The sequence below is a fragment of the Ambystoma mexicanum genome, chromosome 4q (genome assembly GCF_040938575.1).
Source record: "Ambystoma mexicanum isolate Mex_15411 chromosome 4q, UKY_AmexF1_1, whole genome shotgun sequence".
NCBI classification, from domain to species: Eukaryota; Metazoa; Chordata; class Amphibia; order Caudata; family Ambystomatidae; genus Ambystoma; species Ambystoma mexicanum.
In genome coordinates, this window is record NC_090928.1 from 122,754,639 (window position 1) to 122,773,349 (window position 18,711).

General features: G+C 45.0%; 1 protein-coding gene across 3 annotated transcripts in view; it reads right to left on the minus strand.

The window, feature by feature from the left end:
- Positions 1–18,711, minus strand: part of LOC138467536 (zinc finger protein 583-like) — a 304,181-nt gene that overhangs the window by 65,495 nt on the left and 219,975 nt on the right. For all 3 annotated transcript variants that reach the window (XM_069607645.1, XM_069607644.1, XM_069607646.1), the window contains exon 6: positions 5,152–5,250. In XM_069607645.1, coding sequence (XP_069463746.1) covers positions 5,152–5,250 — 99 coding nt within the window. The remainder of the gene's footprint in view (positions 1–5,151; positions 5,251–18,711) is intronic.

Sequence of the window (18,711 nt, forward strand, 5' to 3'; positions counted from 1 at the left end):
AGATGAAAGAAATTCTAGTAGAATATTGTAAATTCTCTATACTGCCACTGATTTGGTTCTACAAAGGAAAAGGTACACCAGTTATACTTTATGGGCTTGAAACTAAACCCCTCCTGTGGCACACAGACTGGCAGAAATGGGAGTGTATGATGTGGAAGAGAGTTCTTAGTCTTCCCATGTGTGTCTCAATGAGGCTCCTCAGATTCGAACTAGGGTTAAGTTCCTTAACAATCATTGCAGAATGGAAGCTGATGTCACTCTTTAGGCTTATTTCAGCTGCACAGGGGAATTCTCTATACGGGAACATTAGAGAGCATTCTGAGAGGGGCAGCTCAGAGAGTCTGAGAAAATTGGAAGAATGGGCTAACGATGAATTATCAAAAGGCAAGTAAAGATTTGGATACACTGCTACATAATCCCTGTAAGGCCAAAAAAAAGCTGGCAGAAATGGATTGGAGCTCTACAATTGACTTGATGCAGGTCAAAACAAGATCCAATCAATTCATAGTTGAAGAAAAGAATCTGGGCTTCGTTCCAAGCTATTTGGTTACATTTCCAGACTGGAAAATAAGGAATAATTTGCACAAAATCCGATTAAATGTAGCAAGAACTGGTGAAGTCCTGGCACAAAGAGGTCAAGGGGCTCTGGCCTTAAAGCTATGTGAAAGCTGTTCGAACCCGAAAGCTCAAACTCTGAAACATCTAATGGACTGCCAAGGAACCGGTGAAGTCAGATCTCGACTGTTCAATAGATTTGGTATTTTGAGTGCTAACTTCATACCAGAAATGTTTTGGGACTGTTTAATTGCTGGTGTTCATAATCCTTTAACAGTTGCAGTTGTGCAGGTGCTTGCCAGCTGCAATATTGTTGATTAACTATTCTCTCCTCATGCCTAAATGTTATGCAGGTCTTTCCTCTCTTCTTTCGTTCAAAAAATCTGAAATGACTGTTTGGGTTTGTTGCTTGTAGAGTTAGAGTATTGTCATAGTAATCATAACAGTGTTTAGGATAAATGGAACATTTTATAGGAAAGGTTTTCCATTTAATTGCTGTTTAATTTTAAATGTTGTTTTATAACAACTGGTTTTATGTGTGATAATTAGTGCTATGTTTGCAATGTGTCTATTAGTGGTAATATGTTGCATTTCCTTTTTTTTTTTCTTTTCTGGTATTGTTTTTCTTTTTGAAATGTCCTCCTTGTTTGTTTAATGGAAGTATTTAGTTGTGATTCGCTTTTGTAAATGGTTGTTTAAACCAAACACAAAAAAAAAAAGTAAACCTACCCCAGCTTGCTCTAATTAGTCGGATAGTCCCGATGTTGTTATCCATCATATCAGCTCTTTTCTACGCAACAATCCATTTTGTCCTGCTTAGAAACCCATTAAGCCCAGTGCATTCAAAGGTGAGGTGAAGACTAGCAACTTTTCGGGTCCAGATATCCCTATTCCAAATCATTCCAGGTGCGGTGCTGCGCTGGCAATACACTTTGGATGCAGGAGTTGCATGATCACAGTTCTGCCTTCTGTAATGAAGGGTAACACTTCCTCCCAGAGTTACAAGTTGATCTCATGCCATGAGGGCCACCTTAATCCAGTCCAGGAATTAATTTTAGTCATCAACACTTTGCAAGCTGGCACCTGTTGGCACATACCTTTAATGGAAAGAAGAACAGACCCTGCATGCATGCAACATGCTGTCCACTGAAAAGAGTACTAAAACGCATGGGACTCGTGAATAGTTAGTCAGCAGTTTGGTCCTCCACTCTTTACCTCACTCCAAATAAATCCCAAGAAAAATACCCATCACAGGATTTTTGTATTCCATGCCATGATGACAACTTTGTGATTTGAAGGAGCAACTGACAACCATAGATGAAAAAGACGATTATTGACAACAGAGATGTGGACGGTCGTTGGGGGCAGGGTTACACAAGAAGCAGGCTTAATATGGAGATTAAATGTGTGCAGTAAGGAAGATGTCCTGAAGCCGCAGGTAAGTTAATCAGGTAAGTCCTTGATGAAGTTACATTTTAGGAACAAATACATACATGTTGGGCACACCGTTGCCCTATATGCAGGTAAATGTTCGCAACACAGAGGTAAGACTCTGTTTGGGGAGCGGGTGAATGTGGTAGTGGAGATGGGCACAGACAATAGTCCCTGAATCCCAGAAGTGAGCATGCCGGTGCACAGTCGAACATTCTCAGCAAGAACAGACCATAAGAAGTTGCCAACAAATGACCATCCTTTCGAGTGGAGAAATTTGACCACCCTGAAGGGAAGCAAACATGCTGGGAGAGAGTGGAGTCAAGGCTTGGGCAGGACAGCTGATGCAAAGTTCTTTTTTAGGGTTGTGAACAAAAATACTCCTGTACTCTACACGCTGGGAAAGACTGCCAATGTATGCAGAGGAAGGGACACATGAGCGCATAATGCATAAGCCACCCCCTCTGGTGGAGAACAGTAAAATCCCAAAATCTACTGTGGGAAAGGATATGCCTCCTGCTGAATGAGAGCCCTTACCAGTAAATCAAAAACACCCTATTGTAATTACCCAAACATAGTGTAAGGTTGCAGAACGAGGAGACCGACACACGAGTGGCATAGTGATTGTTAAAGAATTTTATTAGTCAAGAAAATAAAAAGAAAACCTAATATTCCCCATCTCTAAGAAGGGTTTCCCTGCCTCAACTAAAATACTAAGGATGTCGTCAGAATGTTGTATATATCAATAGTCCACCGTCCTATGTCAAAAAAGTCCCCATCTCTCTCCCTTCTACTTATAACTAAACTAAAGGTTGCACCCAAATTCTTGGACCAAGAGACCGACTCCCTTCTCCTGACTGGGTATCACAGTTACTGGTTGTGGTTTGTCTTGCAAGTTCTTTATGAGGGGCAATTACTCCCTTCCCTTCACACATAAAGGACAGCCAATCCTATAGCACTCTGTTTCAGAATGTTAACCGTTTCTTCACTCCAGAGGGGGGAATGACTCCCTTCCCCTGGATCACTATTCTGGTCCTTCTTGCAGGTTCGACCACCAGGACAATGGCTCCTTTCTCCTGATGTCTGGCTTTCACTGCCTTTCCACACAAACAGCCAGGGGGAATGACTCCCTTCCCCATGCCTTTCTTTCACTTGGTTTCACAGTTCAATAACATCAGGGGGAATAACACCCTTCCTCAGGAATTAGTTTCACTTTGAGGGTACAAACCCAGGCATCCCCCGTATCTCATCTTAGGCAGACCTGGTTCACTCTCCTGCCAAGTACTGCCACGAAGAAGAGGGTCTTTCTCTGTTGCTTCCTTTTGTCGAGGATCCCAGACCCCCTCTCTGGTGGCGAATGGTTCCCTCAATAATACTGTGCTGAAGGAGATTCCCTCTAATGCTCGTTTCCTGAAAGTTTGGGTCCCAGACCCCTCTCTTGGGGCTAGTGGTTTCTTTGCGACCTCTGTGCCGAGGAAGATTTTCTTAAATGCTTTTCCATCTTGGTTGTGGGTCCCAGAACCTGTGGGGCTTTTCTTTAGCCAACCCGGTACCTTGGAGTCATGAAAGAGTTTGGCGGTGCCCAACTTTCCCTGACGACCCACCCGTGCTTCTCATTACCTTCTGTGACCTTCATGCATGGTGGTGGCTCTTTCTGGGACTGGGGCCGGCCTCCTACACTCAGTTGCAACCGTCTATTCTAGAGGTTCTTCCAATGCATCGCCGCGGTCTGCTTGTGCTCGTTGGTCGTGGAGCTCTCGGGACACTTTCTGCTTGAATCTCTGGTTGACGGTCTCCCACTCGTTCGAATCTCCCGCGTCTGACAGCTACTTCCCTTGCTGCCCCGGGATTGGTTCGACCATTTCTGTAGTCCTCCTTTGGTTTTTATGTCAATAGTTGTTTGGTAACCACATGAATGCTCACCCTTAGTTCTTGCTGCATTCTTCATGGTGCTGCACCATCTCCTTGTCTCAGTACTGGTACTACCAGCCTCCAGTTGGTAGCCTGTACTCTTCTTTGCCTCAGTAGTTATAATGTCACTGGCCCTACACATGTACATGTGGTGACTGGGTTGTATTGGGGTGTTCAGTATATCTAGGGCTAGGAGGGGTAAGTTAGGGGGTCATACTGTTTTCTCCCTAGATGTTAGTCCTTGTTCCAAGAGGGGGAGTCTCTCCCCATGAGATCGTCACACTGTGTACGACCCCCAGGGGGACTATCGGGTAGTGGCTTCAGCCTCCCTTACCTTATCGGAACGGACCCCCCTCCCCTCGGGGAGAAGTGACGACATCTCGGGATTCATCACAGTAGACATAGGAGTGTAGCTTACGCGCTAAGTGCTTGCCTCTCACGTGGGTCAGAATGCATTTCAAGTTGGAATCCCATTGCATGCCAAACCCAGCCCTTCATCTTTCTGAGGTCAATACATTGAGTAACATCGCAGTGACACCTGAAATTATTCTCGGAGGAAACATTTATTTTCAAACATAAGGTAAAGCAGTGCTCATCATCCTAGACAAATAATGCAGAACTATAATTGCTGCTGTGGAAATTGTGAACTCCCCAAAAGAATACATGATCTGTTCACCTTCTCCATTCATGAACCTTGTTTTCCAATGAAACAATTTTGTGGCAGGTCACATTTTGGATGCAGGTAAAAACTAAATGTTTTAATGTGTTTTTCGACCACATTGGAAGGTCATTTTCTAAAGGATTACCGCTTTCAGTAAATACATCCAGCTCCATAATCTTGGTGGGGGGATTGGGGAGGGAGGTGGTGTTAAAATCTGAACTACCACCTATTGTTATCATTACCACTAGCCTTGTAAACAAGCCACTAAGTCTTCAGGTAACTAACCTGGGGCATCTCCCCATATGGGACAACTTACTTCATTATACAGCAGCATTTTTTATGGGGGTATCTGCCAACCCTCAGTTCAACCCTCCCAACTTCACCAATCCCTGTACCTCTTAAAACCTATTACGGAAAAATGTGTTAAGATGTCCCCCTGACATGATGCAGTCAGTCAGCTGTGGCCAGATGGGTGGATAAGGGTGTCAGTGTGTACCTGCAGGCCATGTGGAGGCAATGGTTGCTTGAGCAAGTGGCAAGGCACAACTCAGATCATGGAACAGCAAATACAAAGTAAGGATCTCCGGGCCTACCTAAAGTCCCTCTTCCAGCCGAGTGCTGCTGGTCCTTGGAATAAGTCGATGATTCTTCTTTAATGCTGAATGAAACCACAGGTGTTGTATCCATGAGTCCTGGTATTAAAATTAAATCAAACAAGAATGGCAGTCAAATATCTGCTGGTCATGACAGTCTGATAATTTCGATTCACAAATTTATTTCCATTATGAAATACCCAAAAATTACTTACTTTGGTGAATGTGGCTGCCTCACTTAGATTTTCAAAATTTAAAAAAAGTATTGTATGCATTCAATGTTATATTGGGTACTAACTTATAATTCTCCAAAACTGCCCTGGAAACACAACCCAACTATCACAACACTTCAGTACATATCTGCCTTTTCCCTTTTTCAGAACCATGGTCCACCTAACAGAACTGACATGAGCCCATGCCATCACAAAACATCCCCCCCCGTTGCAACCTCCATAGCTGTGTTTGTAGTAGCCATTTACAGATTTTCCATCCCCTTACCTCCCGCCTCACTCATTTATTTTTTCCACCAAACTAAGTTGTGGGTGTCCTATGGTGGGGGGCAAAGTATGCAGTCCACAAAAAGCCTAGGCGCTCTGATACTACGGTTAGTATAGCTCAGTGGCAACGCCTCGTCTTGGAAGCAAGACGACGCAGAGCAACAGAGGTTCAAATTCCGGCGCAGTGCTTGGAAACCTCTTCGGTATCAAGCATGTTATAAAAGTTTCTGTTGACCAGATACTGCTATGTTGGGAGTTTCCTGGAAACCCAATGACTGAGCGGGGCTGCTCATTGTGCCATTACTGCTTACTGTGCTATTGGGGGAGCAGGTTACATATTGTTTCCAAGTAACAGATCTTTCATGCTCAACCAGCACATCTAGTCATGAGGCTACAGAGCTCAACAGGCTTAGGGTTGTTTACAAAGCACATATTTACCAAAAGAGCTCTACAGACTTTTCCCTCAGATAGCATTGTTGCTGAGATTAAATGTTTTGCCTTTAAGGGACTGTATGGCGTAGCAGTTTAGGTCTAAGTACAGTACTTTTAACTGTGGCGCTATAGAGGATCTACCACATTTCTTGTTCATTTGCACAAGATTATTAGACCCAAGACGACAGTGGCTCAAAGGACATTGTACTTGCAACAATATAAGATTGGTTCTGAAGGCAATTAATTTTGTTTTGTCATGTCTTGATGTTTGTTTTGTAAATGATTTCTGCGAGTATGTTATCGCCTCTTTAAGCGTTTGGAAAGGATTTTTTTTATTTTGTATTTTTTTTATTGTTATAGTTGTATTTAGTTCCTCAAAACCTCTACAACTGTTACAATTATTTTCATAAAAGTCACATCTGAAATTAGTACAATAATAAAACAAATATATGACAATGCATTACTTACCGTAAAAGCATTTCTGATGGTTGTATCTGCTTAGATTCACATGCTGTGCATAGGTCCGACATCCAGTGGTCACTGCGGAGTATTGCATTTTGTTTTTCGTAGTCGAAAAGGGGACGTCGACAAGGCGTGTCTGTACACTATCCCTATAGTGACGTGCGTTGTACCCACAATCCCTCACGCGTCGAGGTCCCTCTGTTTGTATTTTTCTGCCCTGAGGGAGCCTTATAGACATGAGTGAGTACAGAAAAGAGAGATATAAAGGAAGTCTATGTTCCTTCCATCCGAGCGGGGAGGAAGGGTGGGCGCATGTGAATCTAAGCAGATACAACCATCAGAAATGCTTTTACGGTAAGTAATGCATTGTCTTCTGATGTTTGTTAATCTGCTTAGAATCACATGCTGTGCATAGACTAGCGAGCAGTACCCGGAGTTGGCGGTGGGTTATGAGAAGGAACAGTAGAGAAAAGATGTCTTAATACTGCCTGTCCCACCTGGGAGTCAGATCTAGAGTGTGCATCTAGACAGTAGTGTTTTGTAAAGGTGTGCACAGAACTCCAGGTAGCCGCTTTGCAGATGGACTCAAGGGGAACATTTGCAATGAATGCTATGGAAGCCCCAGTGCCTCGAGTGGAATGTGCTCTTGGCTTGAAGGGTAGTTCTCTCTTAGCAAGAGTGTAACAGAGAGTGATGCATTGAACAATCCATCTAGATATAGTGGATTTTGAGACCGCATCTCCTTCTCTTCCTGCTGCCACCGAGACAAAGAACTGATTAGTTTTTCTCAGTGGTCTGGTTCTTTCCATGTAGAACATGACAGCTCTGCGTACATCTAGTGTATGCAGACTTTTTTCTCCCGAGCTGGAAGGGTTTTGAAAGAACGTTGGTAGTTCTATAGTTTGGTTTACATGAAATTTCGAGATGAATTTAGGTGCAAACCTTGGGTGTGTGCGTAGAACCACTTTATCTTTGTGAACTGTTACGAAGGGGTCTAGTACAGAAAGAGCCTGTAGTTCACTTACTCTCCTAATGGAGGTGATAGCTATTAGGAAAGCAGTCTTAAGGGTGATATCTTTAAGAGTTGCCTTGTGCATGGGTTCGAAGGGAGGGCCCATGAGTCTGGAAAGTACCACATTTGAGTCCCATCCGGGAGCTGGGTTAGCTATCGGAGGGTGTATCCTCTTTACCCCCTCCATGAAGGCTTTGATAACTGGTATCTTCCACCACGACACTTTAAGTTGGGAAGTGGTGTATGCAGAGAGTGCTGCTAGGTGGACTTTAATGGAATTGAACACTAAACCTGAATCCAGTAAATGGGTCAAGTATAGAATAATGTCAGTAGGGGAGCAGTCAACTGGGTTGATGCTAGTACCTCTACACCAGATAACGAATCTTTTCCATTTGCTAGAATAGCAGTGTCGAGTATTAGGTTTTCTGGCTTCCCTGAGGATGTCCATACATCTCTGTGGGAGTTGTAAATGTCCAAATTCTATGATCTCAGGAGCCAGGCTGCTAAGTTCATGGTCTGAGGGCATGGATGCAGTGTCCTGCCCTTGTCTTGTGACAGCATGTTGTACGGGCAGGGAAGTTTCACTGGGGGAGATAGGGACATCTCCATCAAGTGAGCGAACCAAGGTTGCCGTGCCCACATTGGGGCCACTAGTATCATGGTAACCTGCTCCTGGTGCATCTTGTGCATCACTTTGTTGAGAAGGGGAGTCGGGGGAAAGGCCTAAACAAATTTCCCTGACCATTGAATCGACAGACCGTTCCCCTTGGACTGGTTCTGGGGGTACCTGGAGGCGTAACTTTGGCATTGTGAGTTCTCCAGGGTTGCGAACAGGTCTATTTCCGGGAATCCCCATTGCGTGAAGATGTCTAAGACGATGTCTTCGTGCAATTGCCATTCGTACTCTTCGGGCAGGGGGAAGTCTCTGCTGAGTTTGTCTGCTAGCAGATTGAGTTCCCCTGGTACATGTTGTGATAGTAGGAACATGTTGTGTTTGAGAGCCCACTTCCATATATTCTGGGACAGCTTGGACAGTCCTGGAGAGTGAGTGCCCCCTTGCTTGTTGAGGTAGTACATGGCTGTGGTGCTGTCTGTGAGGACCATCACTGTCTTTCCTTGTAAGTGTTCCTGAAAGGCTTTCAGTGCTTTGAACACCGCTAGTAGTTCCAGCAGGTTTATATGCTTGGATGCTAAACTCGGAGTCCACACTCCGTGTGCCGTCTGATGGGATAGGTGAGCCCCCCATCCTGTAAGGGATGCGTCTGTGGTTAGAGTGGCTTCCACTGCGGGTGTGGCAAAAGTTTTCCCTAATAACAGGTTTTCTTTTGTCCACCACCGTAGCGAGAGAACCAAGGCCTGCGAGACCACCACTAGATCGTCCCATTGTCCGCTGGCCTGACACCACTGGCTGTAGAGCCACTCTTGCATTGGGCGCATGCGCAGGCGCGCGTGAGGTACCAAATAAATACATGACGCCATCATCCCTAGCAAGCGCATTGCTTTGCGTACCGTCACCTCTCGGCCTGCTACATAATGGGGAATTTGAAACAGCATGTTTTGGACCCTCTCGTTGGAGGGGAATACGAGGCCGTCCTTTGTTCGAATTAGAGCCCCTAGGAATTGTTTGGTTTGGCTGGGGTCTAAGCTGGACTTCTTTTCGTTGATGGAGAAGCCCAGTTGGGACAAAAGGTCTACGGTCTTTTGGGTATTGGAGAAGCATGTTTCGTAAGAATCCCCTGTTATGAGCCAGTCGTCGAGGTAAGGGTATATCGGGATGGATAATCTGCGCAGGTGGGCCGCTGCCACTGCCAGTACTTTCGTGAATACCCTTGGTGCAGATGCTATCCCGAAGGGTAGTACTCTGAACTGGTAGTGTTTGTCCTCTATTTTGAACCTGAGGTATTTTCTGTGCGATGTCAACATTAAAATATGAAAGTATGCATCTTTCATGTCCAGTGTTGTCATGTAATCCCCTTGTGATAACAGTGGGATTACCTCCTGTAAGGTCACCATACGAAACTTTTGGGGTTTGACAAATATGTTCGCTGGGCGCAGATCTAATACAGGGCGCATGGTTAAGTCCTTTTTGGGTACAAGGAAGTACACTGAATAAATACCTTCTGTTACCTGTGATAGGGGGACAGGCTCTATAGCTTCTTTCTTCAGTAGTTCTTCCGCCTCTTGAAGAAGAATGGAGAGGTGTTGCAGTGTCATGCGCCGGTTCCGTGGGGGTTTGTACTTCGGGGAACCGTTGAACTCGATGCAGTATCCGTGGGCTATGGTGGATAATACCCAACGGTCTGACGTGATTCCCTCCCATGCTGAAAGGAACGATGTTAGCCGGCCCCCGACCGGTGATGCATGGGAGGGGACCCGAATTTTCGGGTCATTTGCTGGTATTGGGCGTGGAACCTCTGGGGCTGGAGCCACGACCTCTTCCTTTACCACGGCGTTGGCCTCTTTGACTGAACTGGGTGTTACCCTGGTTGGTGGGCCAGTTGGAGCCAGAGTAATATTGTTGTTGTTGATTCTGCTGCTGTCTTTGGCCACGAAAGGAGCGTTTATTACCATAGCCTCGCCTGTTAGGGGGCCTAGAAATTTGATCAAGAGTCTTGATGGTATCAAACTCTTTTTTAGCATGTTCTAGGGCCTCATCTACTGCTTTCCCAAACAGATGCGTCTGTTCAATGGGTTTATTTATGAGGGAGGCTTGGGTTTCGGGCTTAAAACCTGAATTGCGTAGCCAAACGTGGCGCTTGAGAAGTATTCCCTGCACTAGGGAGCGGCCAGCCGTCTCAGCGGCATCTAGGGAGTTCTTAACGATGCCCTGGTTTACCAGTGTGCCCTCTGATATTATAGCTAGCAGGCGAGAACGCAGAGGTTCAGGTGCTTCCTCTGCTTCGCTGCGCAGCTTGTTCCACTGTGCATCTGCGTAGCTAGCTAAAAGTGAGTTGTTATTAGCAATTCTAGTAGAGAAGGCGGCGGAGGTCGTGATTCTCTTCCCCAGTGCGTAGAGTTTTTTGCCTTCTTTGTCTGGAGGTGCTTCACTAGTGGATAGTGGCACCCCTGCTCTTTTTCTTGTGTTGGTAACCACAAGGGAGTCCGGAATAGAGTGTCCTCTGATGTATAAAGGGTCAGAGGATGAAGGGCTGAAGAGCTTTTCTATTCTAGGGTTGACCCCTCTTACTAAAGCTGGGTTAGTAAGGGAAGGAGAAATTCTTCTTTTAATAGAAGCCAGGAGTGGAATAGATTGGCTAACAGGGGCTTTTTCTTTGATGACTTTTTCTACAAAGTGAATGTCTGGAAGAGTTTCCCCTGTATCAATCTCAAAATGCGCTGCTGCCTTGCGCAATAGTGCATTGAGGGAAGGTTGGTCATCTATGGGAGAGGAGTTCCCATGTGAATCCTTGAGAGGAGAAGGGAGAAAGGCATCAGGGTCTGAATGTACTGATGGGGATTGCCAAGGCTGCACTGACGGTGAATGCCAGGGCTGTGAGGTAGCTGTATCCTCTTCAAACCCTGTAGCAGTGGTGTAAGGATCTTCTTCGAACCCCTCTTCCTCAAGTTCTACCTCTTCTTCTCCACCCAAACACTCCTCATCTTCTTGGAGGTATTGCTCCTCCTCAGTGAGGTCAACCAGCCTAGGAATCTTGACTCTAGGGTCATCCTGTGGCCATTCTCTTTGTCTTTTGTGAGTGGGTGGGTCTTGGTTTCCTAGAAACCTTTCCATTTTCTCCATGCAAGAATGGATTCTTTCAAGGGTCTCATGGGGTACCCCTGAACAGTCTAGAGGGGGGAAATTAGTGTTTTCGCCTTCGAATCGTTTCGAACGCTCCCACAACGTCGACAAGAGGTTCCCGTCTCCTTCTGAAAAGCCTTCAGGTAGTTCGGAAGCGTCCTTTGGAGAAAGGGGCAGTTCCTGGCTACGTTTGTGTTTTTTCGACGCGGTATTCGACGTTTGTTTTGTCGTCCGCGTACGTTTGTCTTCGGCGACAATTCTCGCTAGGCTCTCGGCCACGATTTTGTCCGTCGAGGGCTCTGGTGTCGACGTTGTGTGCGTTGCGCGTTGTGCCTCGACGGTCGCTCTATGGAGCGTTGCGTCAGATGTTTTTGGGGTAGCGGCCGTGTTAGATGGAAGCCCAATCGCTGGTCGCGGCTGCGTTTGCGGGTGGGGCTTGTGACCTTTACGGTCTGCGGTAGACGCCGGAGTGCCCTGCGTCCCCTTCGGCGCTGATGGATCCTTCGTTCTCGACGAAGAAGAGCCGTGGGTAGTGTGTTTAGCCTTATGGGGCTTGTGTGCGTCCTTGTCGCCGGGGTGTTCATCCCCATAAGCAGGGCGTGAGCCGAGCCCGTCGGGGCCGGGGACGGACGACGAGGAGCGGGAGCGCTCCTTCTGGGGGTTCATGACTTCCGTAACGGACGTCGAGTTATCGCACTCCTCGTCACTTTCAGTAACAGCGGCAGCGGGTGAGGAAACTGACTTCGACATCGCGTAGTCCGCCCACCTCTTAACCCTACGTTCTTTAAGAGTCCTGGGTTTTAAGAGCTTGCAGGCTGCGCAGCTGATCTCTATGTGATCGAGGGGTAAGCAACGATTACAGAGCTTGTGCTTATCTTTCCAAGTATATTTGCCCCTGCAGCGTGGGCAAAACTTAAATGGTGTCCTCTCCATAGCTGAGGCAATAATAGCTGGCGATAACAACCCCAAGGGAAAGAAAAGGGAGAAAGAAAGACATTCTCAAAGAGAAGAGACCAAGTTCTAACCCCCACTCTCCCTACTGTAAGTTGGCCGTCGAGGCCAGGCCACGTGTTCGGCAGCGCCGAAGGATCTCCTCCGCTCTTCCTCTCCGTCGAAAATCAGTTCGGCGGAGAAACAGCTTCACAGCTAACGTCGAGGGGGAGGGATCGTTATCAGTATATTAAGTTATGACAAAAGGACCGAGGTCCGTGGTAAGTATAGCAATGTCTCTCTAGGAGCTCCGCGAAAGGCGACCAGAAACTGGGCGGAAAAAAACAATCTGAGGGACCTCGACGCGTGAGGGATTGTGGGTACAACGCACGTCACTATAGGGATAGTGTACAGACACGCCTTGTCGACGTCCCCTTTTCGACTACGAAAAACAAAATGCAATACTCCGCAGTGACCACTGGATGTCGGACCTATGCACAGCATGTGATTCTAAGCAGATTAACAAACATCAGAAATATATATACTTCATGATATGATATGTTCTGATAAACATTCTGACATAATCATATAAACTGTTATTCATTTTATCACTTTAGTATATAGCCATATCATGTGTATGGAGATAAGAAATGCCATAGGCTTTCTTCCTTTGCATTTTATTACTAGCATGGGTCGTTAGAAATCTACATTGCATATTTTAACAATTGTTGTCTTTTAATGTGTTTTTAGTTTACATTTGGTTTTGAACTAAAATGTTCTATGTATATGGTGTACACCGAAATAAAGTATTACTTACTCAGATAGGGCAGAGCGTGCATGTTTAGACTGCAGTGTTATGCGCTAGATCACACAGGCCAACAGTCTGAGGCCTCACACAGCAGTTGTCCAAGATGTTGCACAGTGCTTATGGTTTCATGTGTCTAGATTCCCTCCCTTCCTTCCATCTTTTATCCACCTTCCACTCTCTCCCTGCTCGAATGGATACTATAACCTACATATTATATTTGCATTCAAATGTTAACTGTCAGTCCAAAACCTGTGCAGCCACACACCTGTGTGGTCCCCGATGCTTGGGAAGGTCTATGAGATCTTTTAGCAACCGCCATTTCTCCTGAAGGCCAGGGAGACTAAGCAGTTGCGCCTAGAGGCTCCTACCCAGCCACTCCCGCCCATCAGAAAAATAGCGTCCTTCATATTGCAGCAATCGGTTATTATAGCGTTCAAGTAACATTAAATTGTGTGATCTTATTATGGAAAATATGATCAGTTTTATGATGTAAGATCTAACATTATAAGAAATCCATGAGTCAAAGGAAGGATCATCACAAATGCTGCACTATTTTGTATATTTGATCCACTTGACCACTTCCCAATTTAAAAAGGGGTATATTTTCATTTTCTTTACATAAAAGGTTTTACAGACACCAGTAACGGATGGGAAATGTATAGGTTTTCTATGGTGGAACTATTCTGATATATTTTTTGCGTTGCTTCATGTTTTATATGTCACAATGCCTTGTTACGACATCCTATTCATAACTGAAACATGGCTAGACGACAACTACAAAATCACACTCCATAACTGCCTCCCTGACAACTTCAGTGCGCGCAAGCAAACTGTAAAATTAAAATTGGAGAAGAACTGGCAATAGCTTACAAGGAACACCTACAAATTAAAATAGAAGACCCATTAAGCACAATGAACTGTGAATCTCTAATCCATCCCCTATCAACAAACCCCAAAACAAACCTCAAATTAATTCTGATATACAGACTACTGACTTTCGGTGCAACCTTCGTGAACGCCTTCACAGAAGCAATCGCCAGCCTAGCCATCAAAGAAAAACACCGGATAATCCTTGGTGACTTCAACATCTGGTTTGACGAAGAAACCACAATCAAGTAAAAATCACTAGCGAAACTAAAGAATATGAAACTACATCAACTAGTCAAAGGAGCAACTCACGGGGCGGGAGATACACTAGACGCAATCTTCTCCAACAAAAACCTCATCACCACAGCGCCTCTGATTCAGATCCTCTGGAGCTACCACCTCATCATCCCATTCGTAATCATGCTGGCTACACCCACAACCAAGCAACCGAACAATCTGCCAACCATCATGAAAAGAAACAGGAGAACCATCAAAAACAGCAACTTAACAGAACTACTGAAAATCAACAAACCACCGGGAACTTCACAACTGGATCACCACAACAATTGACGAGATCTCCAAGGAAAAACCTTTCACCCCATCATGCAAAAGAGCGACAGCAAAATGGTTTACCCCGCTACTCAGCGCCATGAAAAGAAAAAACAGGAAACTAGAACTAGAGTGGAGGATAAATAACGACCGGGCCAAGAAACTTCATTTCCAACAACAAATCCGCTCATACAAAAAAAGAAATCCAAAAGGCCAAAAAGAAGTACTTCGACAACAGAATCACCAAAGCCCCAACACCCAAAAAGAACTGTTTAAAATAATAAACGAAATGAGAAACCCTCCCTGCTGCTACAACACACTGATATGATATATATACAATATGATATTTTATTTATAGCCGCCTATACACAAGAATGAACCTCACTGAAACTATGCAACAACCCCGCAGACCACTTCAAAAACAAAATCAGCACCAGCCAACAGATCATAGAAAGCAGACCAAGCAACCTCAACTTGCAACACACCCACCCGGGGAACGTCAAAACAAACTCTGAAGCTTCCCCCAAAATATCAGTCGAGACATTCGTCAAGCTGGTAAACAATAGCAACAAAAGCAGGCTCCCCCATGGACCCCTGCCCCCCAGATATACACAAATCAATCCTCACACAAGGAGCTCCCAAGGAATACTACAGAGACCTAATCAATCAATCAATCAATTTCAACAGGGAAAGTACCACAATCTTTCAAATCAGCATACGCCAAGCCACTCCTCAAGGAGACATCAGGCAACGTGGAGGACCTCGCCAACTACTGACACATCTCATCCCATACCCAACAAAACTGCTCAAAAACATACATCCATAGAATAACACAGGAATTCATAGAAGAACACCTACTGCTGGATCCGGCACAAGTAGGCTTCAGACCAATGAGAGGAACGGAAACAGCACTACTTTCAATCTGGGACGATTTTAAGGCAAATGCAGACTCCTACAAAAGCACAGCTCTGATACTTTTGGATCTCTCTGCAGCATTTGACACAGTCGACCACAGCATCCTCATCGGAAGATTGGAAAAAATAGGATTCACCGACCTTGCTCTACTATGGATTGAATCCTTCCTAACAAACAAACTGAAACTGTATGGATTGAACCTTTCAGATCCAGCCCAAGAGAATCCACATGCAGAGTGCCACAAGGATCATCTTTCTCCCCATTGCACTTCAACATATACCTGGCTCCACTAATCAAGCTCATCAAAAGACATGGTCTCACATGCTACGATTAGGCTGACGACATGCAAATAGTCTTCAAAATACAAGACACACAGGAAGAAAACACATCACTGGAGGGCTGCCTCAAAGACCTCTACGATTGGATGAACTCAAACAACCTCAAACTGAACCCGGGCAAAACAGAAATAATGATCATATCCAAAAATTGGGAAATAATCACTACATCCCGTGGCCAATCGAACTTGGTACAGCGCCAATTCCATCGACGATAGTAAAGCACCTGGGAGTCTTGATGGACAACGAACTAACGTTAGAGCCACAAGTAAATGCTATAATCAAGAAATGCTTCTTCCTCCTACATGCAGTAAAAGGATACTACCATTCCTCTCTTTCACCCACAAAACACGCACCATCATTGCTCTCATCAGGTCCAGAGTAGAGTATGCCAACAGCCTATACCTAGGAATGCCAGAACGTCTCTTTAAAAAACTGCAACGCATGCAAAGCACTGCGGCCAGACTCCTGCTCAAAGTACCACGAAGAGAACACATTACACCGGCACTGAAAATGCTACACTGACTACCAATAAAACAATGTATAAAGTTCAAATCAATGTTCATAACGCATAGAGCAGTCCACAACCAAGGAGCAGAGTTTCTAAGAGAGAAAATAAACATCTAGCACCCAACAAGACCTCTCAGATCAAGCAACGACATCCGCCTAGAACCAAAATCATACAACAAAAGAAAATTTGGAGGATTGTCTTTCTCTCACCTGGCACCAAAAACATGGAATGAGCTACCAAGAAACATATACGTAACACAAGAGACCATCTTCAATTCAGAAAACTACTTAAAACTTGGTTCTTTAACCCGGAACAAGAAGGAAATTACTAGAAAACGCATACACACTGGGAAAAAAGAACCCCAGAAAGGAACCCACCATCCCTTACTTCCTACCTTGTCTCGCCTAACTGGAAGGCGGGGGGGGAGGGTGCCACAGACACACACACCTTATGCCATAGCGGAAGCCTAGTTAGACTAGGAGCCCGCTTCAAAACAGGCTCGGAGGGACCTTGAGTGCAGAGGGAGCATAGAATACCCACTTACCACTAGTCTACAGATGACTCATAGGCAGGTAAGGACCACTGACATAGAAAAGGACAGGAATGGAGCTGAATCCTGTAATCTTCACATCTAACACCAGAGTGGGAGAAAATGTGTACTTCATTCAAGTACACAAACGCATAAAGTAACACAAAGTAAAACTGCCACCCCATCATACCCTCCAATTAGATGGACAAACTACAATGCCAAACTCGAAGGTCAACTGCAGATGTGACACAAAGAACAGACACGCAATGCGTAATGAGATATTCATTTTTTTAAGTAAAAAAAGAGAAGAAAAAAAAAATGAACTCGAAATTATTTAAATCTGAACTTTCCACATACACTTTTCACACCAAAACCCACACAACCACTTTTTCCGCAGAGCTATCCGCACGTACTTCACCACACTGCAACAATAGACAAACAACACATTACCTATCTCAACTGCACATGGGAACTCTCACCGATACAATAACCACACTCAACTTACGCGCATTGTTATTGTTATTTTGCACTTATATAGCGCCTTATATACCATTGGTATGGTCTGAAGGCGCTGGTAGGTTGAACGCCCTTGGGAACCGAAGTTCAGATCAGTAGAGAGAGTAGGGAGAGTCAAAAGGTGCGTGTGTGCACCGGATATGTGTGCAGCTCGTGCGGTACACATGTAATAGCTGATTCTTATTGGTAGGTGTGGTGGTTGAGAGATCAGGAGAATGTGTTAGTTCTGGCAGGATTTATCCGGAACGGATGTGGCTGCGTTAGGCCTGAGGAAAACGCCTGGCTGGGGGTGTGAGACCAGCAGTGTTTACATAGAATGATGTGGAGTAAGCGGTGGATGTTCGTATGGGAACAGTTATACCGAATGGTGTCATAGTATCTCTGTGTTCTAGTTGAGCGGTGATGTAAAGGAGAGAGTAAGCGTGGGGTGTGGTAAGAATGGTTATATGCTCTTTCAATGTGCAAACTTCTAAAATCACTTTCCCAGAGAGGCTACCGGGCGAACTTCTAAGTACAATTTTCCATACAGAGGCTATTGGGAACATTTCTAAATTCAGTTTATCAGCGAGGCTATTAGGCACACTTCTAAGTGTAACATTCGCGGAGGCTATTGGGTACACTTCTAAATACAAATTTTCACAGAGCGTCTACTGGGCTACATTTCTAAGTTCATTTTTCCAGAGAGGCTATTGGGCAAACTTCTACTTGAGACTTTCCAGGGTGTTTATTGGATGCACTTCTATAATCAATTTTCACAGATGCTATTGGTAGCACTTCTAAATGCAGCTTTCACAGCGTGGCTAATGGGCACATTTCTAAATGCCGCTTTCACAGAGGATATTGGGCCCATATCTAAATTCAATTTTCCACTGAGAGGCTACTGGGCGCACTATTAACTTCATTTTCCTGCGAGGCTATTGGGGATACTTCTGAATTCAGTTTTCCAGCGAGGCTATTAGGAACTTTCTAAATTCAATTTACCAGACAGGCTATTGGGCACACCTCTAGATGTAACTCTCATTGCGGCTAATGGGTACACCTCTAAATTCACAGAGGGGTTGTTGGGCACACTTCTGAAAGCAACTTTCACAGAGTGGTTATTGGGAACACTACTAAATTCACAGCGAGGTTATTGGGCACACTTCTAATGGAGCATTCCAGAGTGTCTATTGGGTACATTTCTAAATGCAGCTTTCCAGAGTGTCTATTGGGCACACTACTGAATGCAATTTTCACAGAGTGGCTATTGGGCTCACTTCTAAATGCATCTTTCACAGAGGATCTTGGGCACACATCTAAATTCAATTTACCAGAGAGGCTATTGGGCACATTTCTAAGCTTGACGGAGAGGCTGTAGGGCACACTTTCTAAATGCAACTTTCACATGCTAACTTTCACAATTCCATCTAAGAGTGGACATGCTAACTTTCCCAATTCCGTCTAGGAGTGGGCATGCTA